Below are 18,436 nucleotides of genomic sequence, written 5' to 3'. Positions count from 1 at the left end.
AACCCCAGGCAGTGAACGCAATGAAAAGCGTGATATTGTCTCAGCTGAGATGTGGGAGCAAAAGCGCCACCAACAGAGTGAAAGAATAATGATTCATGGCGACAGTATACGCTGTACATAACAGCCGACAGTCCGATCATCCGCAACCTGATAATCCGGAATGCACAAATACAGGAAAAATACCACATTAATCGTAAATGGACAAAGCAGCAACAGATCAAGGTCTGTGGGGGGCGCTAAAACCTCAGCTGCCTTCTACATATGGGGCAGTTACTTCCCAACTTCAAATGGAGCAAAACTCCCCAGTCATCCGACCCCTACCCAATATAGGAGCTGAGTTGTTAGAGAAATGTCTGCTTAAGGCTTGCTGACTGTTTCCAATGAGAACCATTAAATTAGTGAGTGCAGCTCTGGCGCATAATACAGGATGTAACTCAGGATCAGTACAGGATAAGTAATGTATGTACACAGTGACTCCTCCAGCAGAATAGTGAGTACAGCTCTGCAGTATAATACAGGATGTGACTCAGGATCAGTACAGGATAAGTAATGTATGTACACAGTGACTCCACCAGCAGAATAGTGAGTGCAGCTCTGGAGTACTATACAGGATGTAACTCAGGATCAGTACAGGATAAGTAATATATGTACACCAGCAGAATAGTGAGTGCAGCTCTGGATTATAATACAGGATGTAACTCAGGATCAGTACAGGATAAGTAATGTATGTATACAGTGACTTCACCAGCAGAATAGTGAATACAGCTCCTGGAGTATAATACAGGATGTAACCCAGGATTAGTATAGGATAAGTAATGTATGTACACAGTGACTCCACCAACAGAATAGTGAGTGCAGCTCTGAAGTATAATACAGGGCATAGCTCAGGATCAGTACAGGATAAGTAATGTATATACACAGTGACTACACAAGCAGAATAGTGAGTGCAGCTCTGGGGTATAATACAGGGCATAGCTCAGGATCAGTACAGGATAAGTAATGTATGTACACAGTGACTCCACCAGCAGAATAGTGAGTGCAGCTCTGGAGGATAATACAGAATTTAACCTGTAGCTTTCCAGATGATGCAAAACTTTAATTCCCAGCATGTCCTTACAGCCTGGGCATGGGGAGCCAGGCTGGGGGTTTTAGTCTCACAGCAGCAGGAAGGCTACAGGATTCAGAGCAGTTTTCTAGAGGATGTACATGCTCTATCCTGTTGGTGACAGGTAGTGTTGTCGTAGTCCCAGATGGGCTGTGGCATGTAATTACACGTATCTGAATTTTGACCACTGACCACTGGGGACTGCTGACTGATCCAGATCAATAGCCTCAGGACTGGTAATAAATTCTTCAGAAATGGTTTACAATCATCTGTCACTTTGAGAAATGGACTTGTAATTGTGTGACTTTGGACGACTAAACTGTAATAGTAATTAATGGCGGCTTTATTGTTTAGTGTAATGAGTCAAGAATCTGCAAGAGATAAAGGCGGCTAATTAGATGCATCAAAAACTGCAAGACTCAGAAGAGATTCAAAATTCTGCCCAAGATACCAAAGACTTCAAGAACTGCTCCGTACTGTTCTTCTGATCACTCAGCCGCCTGCAGACGATATCACCTGTCACCATGTCTCTCGTCCACCAACCCACCTGTGACTTATCTACTCATCCCGCGTTACATCATCTCTTGAGCTGGAGCTGCATTGACAATCCTGTTCTAATGTCTTGTACTACTGTCACATTTAGAACTGTAAGTAGAATTCTGCTTCAACAGCAAAAAAGTAGAAAGTGGATGCAGCTCCGGATGTGACTGCAGTATAAAACTTGATGTAACTCAGGATCAATTCAAGATAAGTAGCGCAATGGATCTACGAAGTGAAATGAAACATGTGAAAAAGACTTTGGTATACTAATAGATTATAGGCTGAACATGAGTCAACAGTGTGATGCAGCAGCAAAAAAGGCTCTCAGAGTGCAGAGGGATCAGCCCTATTCTCATCTGCACAAGGAAAGACTAGAAGCAGATTAGATATTAGACAATAAAGGAGATCAATGAGTGGAACAGGTTGCCACGGGAGTTGGTGAGTTCTCCTTTAAAGGAAGTCTTCAGAGGCTGGACAGACATCTGTCTGGGATGATTTAGTGAATCCTGCACTGAGCAGGGAGTTGGACCCGATGACTCTACCATTCTAGGATCTCATTAAGGGCAACCTCAACTTTGAAAAACTCCATACTTCCATCACCCATGAACCTACAACTCCAGCACTGCAAGGCAGCAGTGCTAACAACTGAGCCACCAGACTTGTTCTTTCATTGAAGGAGCGCACATAAAAAGCCAATACAGATGTCACCATTGGCCAGATTTGAACCTACGGCTCCAGCACTGCAAGGCAGCAATGCTAATTGTACGGCTTCCATTGACAGCCACATCGCAGGAATGTCGCATGTGACTTACATTGATATCTACAGTGGAAATAGTGAAATGGCATTTCTGACCAAAATCCAACTGCAGTGGACTTGCTGTGACTGTCGTGTTGTAGTCGGATTAGGTCCCAGGTTGCAATGCGGTACCGCTTACAATGGCGATATTACATGCGACAAATGTCCCAGTGTAGACCTAGTCTAGATTTGGTGTATCTTAAGACTGTTTACCCTTAGCTGTACCTAGCGGAAATCTTCTATTTCTCATGATTATGTCTGACTCTACCTTCTTCTCTCTCGCAGTCTTTCCATTACGCATCGCTGAGGGTTAAAACCAAAAAAAGATCAAAAGGTAAAAATTTCAAAGATTCTGTGAGCTAAAAGGGTTAAATCCATCTATAAGGAAACTGCAAAAGTCTTAAGAAGTTCCATTGTAAAGTGTGCGAGGTGCAACTCCAACTTCTGAAGGATTCTTGTGGTGCCCGTAGACTGCGTTACATTAAATCCCTTTTACACTAAACCATTTATGTCCCTTCATAGTAATAGTGCCCCCTCTGCAGTAATAGTGCCCCCTCCCCCCGACATGGCTACGCTCAATAATTATGCACCTGTGCAATAATAATGCCCCAACTCAGTAGTAAAGCCCCCACGTCACCCTTAGTAACAATGCTCCCATTCAGTAATAATGCCCTGCTAATTAACAATGCCCCCACATGGCCAAGTCAATTATATCTAGTAATAATGCCCTTGTATGTCCCCCCTCAATAGTAATGCTCTTACATGTCTCCCCTCAGTAATAATGTTCTTACATGTCCCCCTTCAGTAATAATGCTCTTACATGTCCCCCCTCAGTAATAATGCTCTTGTATGTCCCCCCCCCCTCAGTAATAATGCTCTTGTATGTCCCCCCTCAGTAATAATGCTCTCGTATGTCCCCCCTCAGTAATAATGCTCTCACATGTCCCCCCTCAGTAATAATGCTCTCACATGTCCCCCCTCAGTAATAATGCTCTTGTATGTCCCCCTCAGTAATAATTCTCTTACATGTCCCCCCTCAGTAATAATGCCCTTGTATGTCCCCCCTCAGTAATAATGCCCTTGTATGTCCCCCCTCAGTAATAATGCCCTTGTATGTCCCCCTCAGTAATAATGCCCTTGTATGTCCCCCCTAAGTAATAATGCTCTTACATGTCCTCCCTCAGTAATAATGCCCTTGTATGTCCCCCCTCAGTAATAATGCCCTTGTATGTCCCCCCCCCCTCAGTAATAATGCCCTTGTATGTCCCCCCCTCAGTAATAATGTTCTTATATGTCCCCCTCAGTAATAATGCCCTTGTATGTCCCCCCTCAGTAATAATGCTCTTTTATGTCCCCCCCTCTCAGTAATAATTCTCTTACATGTCCCCCCCTCAGTAATAATGCCCTTGTATGTTCCCCTCAGTAATAATGCCCTTGTATGTTCCCCTCTGTAATAATGCCCTTGTATGTCCCCCCTCAGTAATAATGCCCTTGTATGTCCCCCCTCAGTAATAATGCCCTTGTATGTCCCCCCTCAGTAATAATGCTCTTATATGTCCCCCTCAGTAATAATTCTCTTATATGTCCCCCCTCAGTAATAATGCCCTTGTATGTCCCCCCTCAGTAATAATTCTCTTATATGTCCCCCCTCAGTAATAATGCCCTTGTATGTCCCCCCTCAGTAATAATTCTCTTATATGTCCCCCCTCAGTAATAATGCCCTTGTATGTCCCCCCTCAGTAATAATTCTCTTATATGTCCCCCCTCAGTAATAATGCCCCTCCCCGTTATGCAGCAAAATTTTAAAAAATCGTTTATTCTCACTTCTTTCGATCGCGCCGCCACTCCTGTGCTCATTTCCAGACAGCATAGTCACAATTTTAGCAGCGAACCCCCTGCCTGAGCATCAGTACAGCCGCTGACAGTGATTGGCCGCAGTTATCACATGCTAGACGGCATATGATTCAGCTATCCAGGGGACCGAAGAGGAGGAGGGAGCAAAAATGGTGCGTATAGGCTATTGTGTTACTGCATTCCCTGCTCCCCCTGCAGGACACGTCTCCTGCCGGTGGGACAGACCCCAAAATCCAGGACTGTTCCGCTGAATCTAGGACTACTGGGAGACATGAGCTCAGCGATTTAGATCGTGTTCATAATACACTTGTTGGGGCTGCGCTGCTGCGTCCCCGTAATTCGGAGCTCCGCCTCCATCTCTCCGGCAGGACCCCATCATATATTACTATAGGTGAGTCTAGAGACCGCCGGTAAGTGTTCACCATTGTATGACGCAGGACTTTCCCTTTATCTACAGGAGGCTCTCTCACAAGTGGTAGCAGGCGGCGAATTTCCTGTAAAGACCTGGGGCACGGCGACTGTGAGGGCTGGCTATGGAAGAAGAAAGATGCCAAAGGCTACTTCACCCAGAAGTGGAAAAAGTACTGGTTCATTCTGAAAGACTCCTCTCTGTACTGGTACACCAACCAGAACGTGAGTACCGGCAGCCGCCTGACACTGAGCATCTCTGACCCTTATACACTGGTGGCAGCACATGACCAGTCACTAGCAAGGCTACACAGTCACTAGTCACCTGATCGGTCAGTAGCATGGCTACATAGGCACTAGTCACCTGATCGGTCAGTAGCGTGGCTACATAGTCACCTGATCGGTCAGTAGCATGGCTAGATAGTCAGTCACTAGTCACCTGATCAGTCAGTAGCATGGCTACATAGTCACTAGTCACATGATCAGTCAGTACCATGGCTACATAGTCACATGATCAGTCAGTACCATGGCTACATAGTCACTAGTCACACGATCAGTCAGTAGTATAGATACATAGTCACATGATCAGTCAGTAGCATGGTATACATGCCGCAGCCCGGCTGTCTTAATGGGCATTAAAATCGGAGACGCAGCCGTGGTCAAGTTGTGGCTGCCTTTAGTTCATGCGATTTAGGCCATGATGCGTCCGCAATGCAGGTGGCTGAAAATCGTAGTGCCGTGTGAGTAAAGCCTAAGTAGGTTGGCCCTGGACAGACCATTTTTGAATTAGTGATTTTTTTGGATGAAGACGTTCATACATAATCTAATCAGTCAGAACAACATATGGAATTCTCATGTAACGGACGCGGTATATTGTCTGACTATATTAGACTCACACTATGTTGTACCTGGTAGATACTTCCTTGTTAAAATTTCAAAATTTAATAAAAGTTATTGTTAAAAAAAATAGTAAGAAATTCCATAATGCAAGAATTGTGTTCTGTTTAGTTTTTGGTGACCCTGTCTCAAAATAAACATTCAATTAAAAAAAGTGATCAAAAAGTCATATAAACCAAAAAGTGGTAACACTAAATACTGCATCTTTCCCTGCAATAAAGGAGCCCTCACACTGCGGCATCGACGGAAAAAGCTGACTTATTATTGACCGTTTCTTCAAATAAAAGGGTTTTTACTCTTTTAATAGTAAAACAAAAACAAACTTTCAAGCCTTGTATCATTGTGATGGCACTGACCCCAGAATGACTAGCATGGCACTGTGAACGCTGCCAAAGCAAAAATCTCCAAAAATGAAGCCTTTGCAGTTATTTTGCATTTCATCCCACTTTAACATTCTTTAAAACTTTTCCAATAGATTTTATAGTGCAATAAAAAATACAAACCGTCCCGCAAAAACAAGAACTGATACAGCTATGCTGTTGGAAAAAAAAAATGTTGTTGCTCTTGGAACGTGGGGGTGAGATAAAAGAAAATCCGAAAAAAGGCTGGTATTTAAACGGTTAAACATGCCACATTGCATGCAAATTAGATTTAAAGGGTCCGGTGGGCGTAGCCTGACCGTTCCAGCCCCCTACTGGCTGGTGGATGACGTGCGCCAGATGTTACATGTACGGAGCCCAGAATAATTCCAGGTGGAGACGCAGACCTCCATGCTGACCGATGGCTCCAGCACAACATAAGCCATCCGCAGACCGCTGCAGCACGGCCTCATGCACACGGGCGGATTTTTGCTGCGGAATTTGGAGCGGGCGTCCGCCTCCGCAGCAACAACCCTCCATAGATGCTATGGAAAACTGAATTTTTATGCACACAAGTGGAAACCAGTTGTGATTTCCGCTCGCAGGTGAAAGATCGCGACATGCTCCTTTTTATTGCTGTTCCCGCACGGACGGCTTCCATTGACTTCATTCCATTGACATTGCAGACGGTCGCAGATTCCGCGGGAAAAGCAGGAGTTTAAAAAAAACTCATTCTGTACTGCGCATGTCCGACGGCGAACCGTGTGGACCATCCGCAGTACAGATCGAGGAAAAAAATACAGACACGCCTAAGTCTCACGTCTTATACTCCAGTCACATCCAGAGCTGCGGACAACCTGGTGTGGTGGCCATACCTGGTGGGTTGTCCAGCATAGTGTCGGCCCCTTATTACCGCAGCAGATACATTGTGGCTCCTCTCGTTTCAGGATGAAAAGGCGGAAGGTTTCATCAGTTTACCGGAATTCAGGATAGACCGCGCCATCGAATGTAGGAGGAAACAGTAAGTACCGCGCTAATATCACTGCCGCTACAGGACAGCAGGTGGGTGGTTACCCCGACAGACACCCCTTTACGGAGAGTTGCCCCCTACAGAGTCCCAGAATTAGTGTATGTAGTATATATGGGGCGCAGCAATAGTCTGCAGGGTCCCAGCAGTATAGATGATTTCAGGAGTGCCTTGTGCTGATCATGCGGGAGGTCACGCGCCGTAAGTAAGGGCAGCCGCACTCAAACGTAATTATGCAGTGTACTACGCGGTGAATAGAGCCCGTTGATTTTTTTTTTTTACTTTGTGCGTAAAAAAAACTGCCGATATGCAGAAACATGCAGGTTCGTATTAACGGACTGAAATATACAATACGGCTGTGTGAGAGAAACCTAAGGGCCCATTCACACGGGCTGCGTTTGCTGTCTGTATTATTTACGGACAGCGCATAGACTCGCCCAACTGAATTGGTGTCTTCAGATAGAAATGTTTTATGCGGACTGTTGTTGCACGTACAAAACCGCCCATGAAAGTCTATGGGTGCGTAAAAGAATAAACCGCAGCAGACACGCATTACCTTCCATGTTCACTGTGGGGTGCTCTGCGCACCCCGTTTTCTGTAGGTACTGACAGAACTGACATGGGGCTTCCTGCGTTTTTTTCATTTTTGCCCGTGTGAAAACAGATTATATACAGATGGAATAGGGACATAAGAAAAAAGCACGTAAGCAGCAAAAACGCACGCAGCGAAAACGGTATGTTTTTCATGGACCAAAATTGCATCTAGCCGTGTGAATGAGTCCTTATATGATGAGGCCGGGGCCGCAGCACAGAGGATTTCAGGAGAGAAGCGCAGCCAGAAGTTACAGACTGAGGCTGGCTGCATGCGAGTGTAAGCGTATTTGCACGCGTCTGAGCGCTGTATTTTTGCGGGATAAGCCATGCTTTTTTGCGTGCGCATTGGCGATTTTACTTTTTGCACCCACAAGATGCACCGACTGAAACGGCTAATTAGTCTTAATGAGTTCCAGATGTGTTCTTTTTTTAGCAGAATTATCTCCTTGCATATTGGGCGCGCATTTGCCCACCCCCCATTAACTTCTTTGGGGACCTTTGCTACGCAAATATGCAGAAAGATAGAACATGCTCTATAAAATGCGAGCTCAAAATACAAAAACGTGAACAAAACCATTGACATCAAGGGATTTTATCCTCTGCATATTGCGCGCGCAAATACGCCCGTGTGAAGCCGACCTTAAAGGTATGTAGTGCAAGGTGTGCGGTCCCAGCAGCACAGAGTATTTCAGGAGAGGAGTGTGCTGATCATGTTGGAGGGGTCAGGTCCACCGCAGTACAGAGTATTTCAGGAGTGGAGTGTGCTGATCATGTGGGAGGGGTCGGGTCCACCGCAGTACAGAGTATTTCAGGAGTGGAGTGTGCTGATCATGTTGAAGGGGTCAGGACCACCACAGTACAGAGTATTTCAGGAGAAGAGTGTGCTGATCATGTTGGAGGGGTCAGGTCCACCGCAGTACAGAGTATTTCAGGAGTGGAGTGTGCTGATCTCTTGTGGAGGGGTTGGGTCCACCGCAGTACAGAGTATTTCAGTAGTAGAGTGCGCTGATCATGTTGAAGGGATCAGGTCCACCACAGTACAGAGTATTTCAGGAGTGCAGTGTGCTGATCTCTTGTGGAGGGGGGTGGGTCCACCGCAGTACAGAGTACTTCAGGTATGCAATGTGCTGATCTCTTGTGGAGGGGGTCAGGTCCTCCGCAGTACCGAGTATTTCAGTAAAGGAGTGTGCTGATCATGTTGGAGGGGTCGGGTCCACCGCAGTACAGAGTATTTCAGTAAAGGAGTGTGCTGATCATGTTGGAGGGGTCGGGTCCACCGAAGTACAGAGTATTTCAGGAGAGGAGTGTGCTGATCATGTTGGAGGGGTCGGGTCCTCCGCAGTACAGAGTATTTCAGGAGTGCAGTGTGCTGATCTCTTGTGGGGGGGGGGGTGGTACCCCAGTAGCATTGATACGAGGCTCCTTGCACATTAGGGCAGGATGTTGGTCAGTGGATACAGTGGGGAGTATTACTAATCTCATCTGCCCCGTTGACCCTTTCCCGGCACCAGTCTGTGGTTTTGCGTAGAGGTGCGCGGTGCTGCGACTCTGTATTAATAAGACGCTCGCTACGTCTCGCCGGCCTCTTCCTTTGAAGCCTGAGATAACAAGGAATATGTTGTTTCTTCTTGCAGCGCCTTCAAAGCCTGTCATCCAAAAATTAAGAGTTTCTTCTTCGCTACAGACTGTCTGGAGGAAATGAACAGGTGAGATACGAGCTCTGATTGTTCTCCTCTCGTCATCGATGCGTTTTGTCTCTCCGGATTTCATCCTCATTATTAATTTGGCAACTTGTCGGCATTTTTTGCTCCGTGTGTTTATGTCTCCGATTTGTTAATGAGACGCGCAGTGAGTGTGCGGCCTCCGGTGACAGCGGGGTCTGTACTTCACCATTTGCGCTCTATCCCAGCGATTCCCAAACTTTTTCAGCAATGGAGCCCTTTTTGAAGCAAAAGTTTCTCGTGGAGCTCCAAAGCAGGACAGAAGGTGTGGTCAGGGGAGGAGTTAGGGGCGGGGCTTACCACAACATATGGTTTCTACCTCCATCCTTCTAAAAAGGACAGGGCTATTTAAAATCAAACAAAAGAAAGATACAGAGAGGAGCGCTGGAGGGGCTTATTGATATACACTATTTAAAATTACCATGCTGTGGAATTAAACCCTGTCAGGGTCCACACGGGTTTTGTAACGATTTTTTTCCACAGCATGTGGATCTGATTTTCAAAATCTCATCTACTTTGCTGCTACAGCTATTGTGAATTCTGCAGCAAGTCCGCCCCGTGTAGTAATAGTGACCCCTATATTGGCCCCGTGTAGTAGTAGCATCCCTATTGTGGCCCCAGTAGTATATTAGTGACCCCTATTGTAGCCCTAGTAGTAATAGCGTTCCCTTTATTGGCCCCAGTAGTAAGTGCCCCCCACAGTAGCCCCAGTAACAATATTAACCCTACAGTAGCCTCAGTAGTAATAGTGATCCCAACAGTAGCTCCAGTAGTAATAATGATCCCCACAGCCGCCACAGTAGTAATAATGACCCCAACAGTAATATTAACCCCACAGTAGGTAGCCCCATTAATATTAACCCCACAATAATAATAATAGCCCCCCAACCCATATACTTACCTCCTCCTTGCAGTCAGCACTGCTCCTCCTCTTCTCTGCACGGATATCGGGTGTACACTAACGGCAGTGTGTGAGCCTGGAACGTCTCCTCCCTTGACCTCTCCTGCGGAACTAAGGAGGAGAGGACTCAGGGAAGGAGGATCCCAAGTGCACACACTGATGTTAGAGTGTGGATCAGCGTTGCTGTGTGATCACCGTCCTGTATTCACTACCGTGCTTAGCGGCTGTCGGTGCGTGTGCCAGCAGAGAGGGCTCTGTGTGCCCACCTTGGCATATGTGTCATGGGTTTGCCACCACGACTCGGTCGGAGCCCTGTCAGTCGCTCGCGGAGCACAGTTTAGGAACTGCTGCTTTATTCACACCCAAAGCTACTGCCAATCAGCCTTCTGCTAAATTGCAGGAACCAGCTTCCCTCTGCTGCTCTGCATTGTAGGAGATATAGTGTTTATCCATCTATGTCATGATCTGTTACTGTAAATACATTGCTTTTACTTATCTTGTATTTGAGTTACATCATAGAGTACTCCATTCACATCCAAAGCTGCATTCTCAGTTGCTGCTAGCTATAGCTTGTGACTCATCACCTCTATGCTGATGGGGAAACCTCTAGCTAAGGCCGCCTGCAGATGGGCGGGTCAGATCCGGCGGCGAGAATTCTCACGCGGGACCCGACCCGAGCGCCTGCAGGGACCAGCACGTACTCACCCACGCCCGCCGGCTCTGGCTGTTTGATGTGCTGGCTTGCCAGGCAGCTGGCGCATGCGCAGACCGGAGCCGGCAGCGGGCCCCGCACAGAAATAGAGCATGACACGATTTGTTTGCCGCACGATATTTCGCACGGCCAAATCGTGGCCATCTGCATAGGATTGCGTTTGTTAACGCGATCCTATGCAGGCTTCCAGTGGCGGAAATTCTGTGGAAATCCCCCCGCGTCATAGGCCCCCTGCACACGAGCGGAAATTCTGCGGGAAATCCCACCACGGAATTTCTGCTCGTGTACAGGGGGCCTATCTGTACACTACCATACTGCTACTTACAGAATGCAAGGAAGTTCCTGCAGACACTTAACCAGCAGGCGGAGCAGTTCACTTCAGTTCCTGTATCCAGAGAGTTAACTGTAAGCCAGCAGAATTGTGACTGCAGCTCTGGATGTAGATAGAACAATATTGACTTTCTCTGTAGAATTTTCCAGCATCACTTGTATTCGGGGTGTTTGGATGTAGTTTTGGATAGTTATCCAGGACATAAGATGTTAATTTGGTACTGGTGTTTATCTGGTGTTCACATGGAAAATCTTATGAAGTCGTGGTTACTTTAGAGATACCGAGGAAAAAAATATGTTCACCATTTTGCATGGTTCTTTGCGTTACCCAGGAAACACCACGTGGAGGTAACCATGCGACGTTTCCTTTATATAAAATGACATCGGGAAGTGAGAGAATTAGATTACGTACGTAAAATTTGACCGCTAATTCTTTTGCGCTAGAATTGAATAATCGAGTAGGAAACCATTACCTTTTCCTATTTATGACATGATCAATGCTCATGCAAAATTTCATGTTTCTATGACATCGGGAAGTGAGAGAATTAGATTCCGCACGTAAAAATTGGACGCTAATTCTTTTGCGCTAGAATTGAATAATCGAGTTGGGACCCATTAACTTTTCCTATTTATGACACAATCAATGCTCATGCCAAATTTCATGTTTCTACGACATCGGGAAGTTGGAGAATTAGTGGCGAGTCAGTCAGTGAATCAGTCAATGAGTCAGTCAGGGCTTTCATCTTATTTATATATATATATATATATATATATATATATATATATATATATATATATATAAATATTTGCTTACCCGTTGCTGTAAAGGCAGACATACATTCGTTTTTATATATCTAGATAACAACCAATCAGAGCACAGCTTTCATGTTACCTCAGTGGTATAATATAACAACCAATCACAGCGCAGCTTTCATGTTACCTCAGCAGTATAATATATAACAACCAAACACAGCGCAGCTTTCATGTTACCTCAGCAGTAAGAGAAACAGCAACCAATCACAGCGCAACTTTTATTCTGCCTCCGCAATATAAAAAATAGCAACCAATCACAGCTTAGCATTCATTTTACCTCAGCGGTATAATATATAGCAACCAATCACAGCACAGCTTTCATGTAGCCTCAGTAGTATAAGAAGTAGCAACCAATCACAGCACAGCTTTCATGTAACCTCAGTAGTATAATATATAGCAACCAATCACAGCACAGCTTTCATGTAGCCTCAGTAGTATACGAAGTAGCAACCAATCACAGCACAGCTTTCATGTTGCCTCAGCAGTATAATATATAGCAACCAATCACAGCACAGCTTTCATTTTACCTCAGCATTCTCAATATTCAGCAATTGTCCTGCAAAACGTTCGGCGGATGCATCATTTTCTGGTTGAACACTCATCCCGTTGGTCGTAATGCCTTTTGCTTTTGTGCTTGAGATGGAAATCAAACAATCTTTGTCTGGGGGGCATAACTGTCGATGATGCTCACACGCGCGCCACCTATCGTAGGATAGATGTACTATGCCAGTAATCTTCCCAGGAGTGTACTCAACAACTTCCCAAAGTTTCATGGTGATTGGATGAATGGTGTAGTAATGCATAAAGGACAGACAGACAGACTTTCATTTATATATATATATAGATGACATCAGGAAGTGAGAGAATTAGATTCCGTACGTAAAATTTGGACGCTAATTCTTTTGTGCTTAGAATTGAATAATCGAGTTGGGATCCATTAGCTTTTTCCTATTTATGACATAATCAATGCTCGTGCCATATTTCAAGTTTTTATGACATCGGGAAGTGAGAGAATTAGATCACGTACGTAAAATTTGGATGCTAATTCTTTTGCGCATAGAATTGAATAATCGAGTTGGGTCCCATTAACATTTCCTATCTATGACATATTCAATGCTCCTGCCAAATTACATGGGGAAGTGAGAGAATTAGATTCCGTACGTAAAATTTGGACGCTAATTCTTTTGCGCTTAGAATTGAATAATCGAGTTGGGACCCATTAGCTTTTCCTATTTGCTCGTGCCAAATTTCATGTTTCTACAACATCGGGAAGTGAGAGAATTAGTGGCAATGATAGAAATCGAACGATCTACTTGGGGGGGGGGGCGTAACTGTCGACGACGCTCGCACGCACAGCATTTATCATAGCATAGATGTACTATGCCAGTAATCTTCCCAGGAGTGTACTCAACAACTTCCCAAAGTTTCATGGCGATCGGATGAATGGTGTAGTAGCGCATAAAGGACAAACAGACAGACAGACACACACGCATACATTCAATTTTATATAGATAGATATAAATAGAATACCCTGATTGTATTGTGAGAGGCTGAGCCTGCCCCTTTAAGAGTACTACAATATCAATCATACATCTCTCCATCCTTGGTGCATCCTCTGTACACTGTATGTATGAGGTTTATTACTGTATTGTAATTCCATATGCATGCAGTGCTGCCTATGGCCACCAGATGCCACTGTAGAGTCAAAGGACTGCCCACCTGTAGCTTACAGAAGGTTGCACAGTAAATCAAATCCTGCAGACTACGCTAAGTATGTAAGTAAGCAGGGGGTAGGAGAATGAGCGACAATAGGCCAAATCAAGGGTGCAATTGGGTCTTTACCTGTAACTTACAGATGAAGGGGCAATAACTGGAGTGGGTGTTCCTGGGGAAGGAGTTCCAGTCTGGAAAGGAAGTGGTTGAGCAGATGTGTGTGCAGAACAGAAAGGGAGAGATTTGGGGTATACATGTGTGGTCATGTGATCCAGCCATCACAAGCCCCCTGCAGCAGGAGGCAGAATCACCAGGTCTGTGTCACCTACAAAGGAGTTGCCGGTGTCTAGAATAACGTTGTGCAGGATACAGCAGCACCGCAGATAATGAGCCAGTTTGCTACTGTAAGAGTGTCCCCAAAGTCATCTGGAAAGGACAATGTCACCTGGTGTATATGACTAGTGATTCGGAGAGGTGCAGAGACTTTGCCCTACACAAGCTAATGACATTTAGAGACTGTTAAACCTGCACAGTATTCATCTATACATATTCCGTTGCACCCTGAAGTTGTTGCCAAATAACTCCGTAAAGTTCCAGTTTATTGCTCGCTCGCCTCGCCGTATTGCTGTTCGTTCTCCTGAACCCCCTTACATTGCTGGCGTAGTCGGCAGGATAGATGTACACAGTTTACTGTGCAATCTTCTGTAAGGTACAGTGGATAGTCATTTAACACTACAGTGGCATCTAGTGGCCACAAGTAGCACTGCAGGCATATAGAATTACAATACAATAAATAGTGCCACAACATACATGCATAGTGCGGGGAAAGGACACACGAGGGGAAGCGGCAACATATGGGTGGCACTGTAAACATTCTACAGGGGCAGAATTAGCCTCTTAAGGACCATTTAGAAACAACGATTATCGCTCAAAAGATGTCTTTTGAGCGATAATCGTTGTCCATTTACAGTGCAACGTGATCGCTCAAATGTTGAGCGATCACCTTGCACTCTGAGCGGGTGATGCAGAAGACAAGCGGGAACACTTGTCTTCTGCATCCAGCTGTTCCCCGCTCGGAGCGCCCCGCTGTTATACAGCGGAGTGCTCCGAGTGGAGGATGCAGAAGACAAGTGGAGCAGCCCCGCTTGTGTTCTGCATCCAGCTGTTCTCTGCTCGGAGCACCCGGCTGTTATACAGTCGAGCACTCAAAACGGGGTATGGAGAACAGAGCTGGACCACTCTGTTCTTCATACCCAGCCTGTCATCAGGGAGCGGGATACAGCTGAAACAATAGTATCAGCTGTATCCCACTGTGAATCCCTGATAACTGATCGCTCATCTTTCAGCATGCTGAAAGATCAGCGATGGCTTAACGAAAATGACACGATGTCAGTGTAGTTAGACACAACGATTATCGCTCAAAAGGCGGCTTTTGAGCAAATTTTTTGTTATAGTTATAGTTTAAGTTGGCCTTTAGTTATAGTTCAAGGGACCTGCAGTAAGAGCAATTTCTAATTTGTAATGGTATTCAATTGCTTTATTGTATGGGAAGATTTATGTAGCCTGTCATAACTGTACAGGGTCAATAATCAGAATACAGAATACTATAGTCTAGAGCCTATGGTCTCTGCATTTGGATAGCATGTGCTTTTAGAAACATCAGTACATTACATTACTTATCCTGCACTGATCCTGAGTTACATCCTGTATTATACTCCAGAGCTGCACTCACTATTCTGCTGGTGGAGTCACTGTGTACATACATTGCTTATCCTGTACTAATCCTGAGTTATATCCTGTATTATACCCCAGAGCTGTACTCCCTATTCTGCTGGTGGAGTCGCTGTGTACATACATTATTTATCCTGTACCGCTCCTGAGTTACATCCTGTATTATACTCCAGAGCGGCACTCACGATTCTGCTGGTGGGGTCACTGTGTACATGCATTACTTATCCTGTATTATACTCCAGAGCGGCACTCACTATTCTGCTGGTGGAGTCACTGTGTACATGCATTACTTATCCTGTATTATACTCCAGAGCTGCACTCACTATTCTGCTGGTGGAGTCACTGTGTACATACATTACTTATCCTGTATTATACTCCAGAGCTGCACTCACTATTCTGCTGGTGGAGTCACTGTGTACATACATTGCTTATCCTGTACTGATCCTGTATTATACTCCAGAGCTGTACTCCCTATTCTGCTGGTGGAGTCACTGTGGACATACATTACTTATCCTGTAGATCTTTTTATTATAAAAGTGAAAAACATAACAATAAACAGAACATAAATATCGCTCACTTGGCATAAACATAAAACCAAAACAAATTATCACTTGTGTTATCCATGCTTTGCCTTACTGCAGGACAAAAGAAAAAGGTCCATCTGGTCCAAACAATACACACCGCACACTACACCAACCTGCACTCCAAACTACACTCACTCATCCTCACCAATACATATACATTACATATAACAATATACACTACATACTACATATAACGATATACACACATGTAAGAAAACATCCCTAACTCACAGGATCCAGCCTGAAATCCCAAAAAAGAAGAAAGAAAACAACTAAAAACCGAAGCAATTATATAATAACACTAATGCAAACAACCATAACAAAAGTAATAGCAATAAGAACAACCCAATACCTTTTTTTTTTTTTTTTTTTTAATTTTTTTTTTTTTTTTTTTATATATATTTTTTTTTTTTCCTTTTTAATGCCCACCACCTAAAGAATAAAACCTTACATAATTCTAAACTAACCCTATATCCAGACCAAACCACCACACCCCCCAAACAACCCCCTACGGTGCAGCCACGGGAGCCACGCCTGCATCCCAAGTCCGTGCTCAATGTCTATGTCCAGGACGAGCCGAGCTGCACCGCATACACACACCCTGCCCGCCGCAGCCTGAGGGCCACGCCCGCACCAACAGTCCGTGCCCAGTGTTCATTGTCCGGGACGTGTCAAGCTACGGCTGAGGCATAAATCCCCCCCCCCTCCCCCCAATAAACCCCCACCCAACCTATCTATAACCCCTAGCCCTATATACAAAAAAAACATAACATATAACATCTCTTATACTACACAACTACAAACCAACACTACATATTAATACCCGAAAGCCTAAGGTTCAGTTACCTGCAGCCGTACATACTTTATCTTTGACCGAAAAACAAAAACTCTACTAGTGTCACACTGAGCCCTCCACCAGGACTGGATATGATAAGCTGGGCACCGACCAAATGGAAAAACTATCCCTATAGTTAATCTGTCCCTACAATGTCCCCACTCCTTCCCTAAAACTTACCCACAGAGAAAACTGTCCCTACCTCTCCCTATTCTGTCCCTACAAAGACCCTAACAATAAGAAGACTGTCCCTAACGAAATACAAACCCTCTCCATAGGAGAGAGGCCTTAGTCGTGCCCAACCTCTCATAATCCAGAGAGCGCACCTTCACCAGGTCACCCAGGATGTTCCTATTCACCTCATCCACGGGGAGGATTTTCTCTTCCGTCGAAACTAGACACCGTGCGTTCCAAATGTGAAACCTGACCACTAGGCTGACTAAGAATAAAGTGCACCGGTCCCTGCGACCAAGGTCCCCGAATGCCCCATAGACCCATTCCGCATACGAGAGGCGTGCCAACCTGGGCCAACCAATGGAGGCTCCCACCCGTTTGTACACCTCTGTATTAAAGGGACACTGAAGCAGGAAATGCTCCATGCTTTCCAGTACGTTGCTGCACTCCTGGCGGGGGCAACCCCTATCCACCAGTGGCCTGCTCTTCAAGTTGCCCCTTACATACAGTCTCCCGTGGAAACAGCGCCAAGTCAAGTCCCAAAACTTCAAGGGGATCCTGTCAGAATTCAATAAACGTAACCCTCCCTCCAGGTCCCGACTTGGGCAGTCCTTGAGCGCCAGGGGCTTCTGGAAATGGGTCAACAGAACCCTCTTATCGAGGAGTTTCCTCGACAGAGTTCTGATCTCCCACATCCCCAGACCCCACCGACGTATCATCTTCAGAACCACGGTAGCGTAAGCCGGAAGATGCCCGTGCGGCGTGCGAAGATCCTTCACTCGCCCTCCTGTCTCCCATTCCTGGAAGAAAGGCCGAAGCCATCCCCAACAGGAGAATACCCACGGAGGAGCCCTCTCTTGCCAGAGGTTGCCTATATTGATCTTAACAAAGGTGTTTACGAGAAACACCACGGGGTTGACCATAGATAACCCCCCTAGTCTCCTCGTGCGATATGTGACATCTCTCCTAATTAGGTTCAACCTGTTCCCCCACAACATTAGGAAGAACAGGTTGTAGACCCGGGTCCAGAGAGGTTCTGGCAAAATGCATACGCTGCCCAGGTAGATGAATAAAGGGAGCAGGTATGTTTTGATCAGGTTAACCCTTTCCCGAAGGGTCAAAGACCACCCCTTCCACTGGGCCACCTTCTGAGTGGCACCATCGAGCCTGACCACCCAATTTTGCATGGGGTAATCTCCCCGGCCAAATTTGATGCCGAGAACTTTAGCCGAGTCCTGGGGCACTGGAAGAGTGTCCGGGAGACTAAATGTAGGATCTCCCCTTCCTAACCAGAGACTTTCGCACTTATCCCAGTTGATGCCGGACCCGGATGCTTCCGAGT

The 18,436-nt window shown here is 45.6% G+C and overlaps 1 protein-coding gene across 1 annotated transcript in view; it reads left to right on the top strand.

Moving 5' to 3' along the window:
* LOC136580683 (connector enhancer of kinase suppressor of ras 2-like) overlaps positions 1–18,436 on the top strand; it is a 441,969-nt gene that overhangs the window by 402,215 nt on the left and 21,318 nt on the right. Inside the window, exons 14-17 of the mRNA XM_066581463.1 lie at positions 2,727–2,775; positions 4,756–4,928; positions 6,907–6,980; positions 9,215–9,286. Of these exons, the coding sequence (XP_066437560.1) occupies positions 2,727–2,775; positions 4,756–4,928; positions 6,907–6,980; positions 9,215–9,286 (368 nt within the window). The remainder of the gene's footprint in view (positions 1–2,726; positions 2,776–4,755; positions 4,929–6,906; positions 6,981–9,214; positions 9,287–18,436) is intronic.

This window comes from Eleutherodactylus coqui, chromosome 10 (genome assembly GCF_035609145.1).
Source record: "Eleutherodactylus coqui strain aEleCoq1 chromosome 10, aEleCoq1.hap1, whole genome shotgun sequence".
Lineage (NCBI taxonomy): Eukaryota > Metazoa > Chordata > Amphibia > Anura > Eleutherodactylidae > Eleutherodactylus > Eleutherodactylus coqui.
This window is presented reverse-complemented; position numbering and strand designations above follow the sequence as displayed.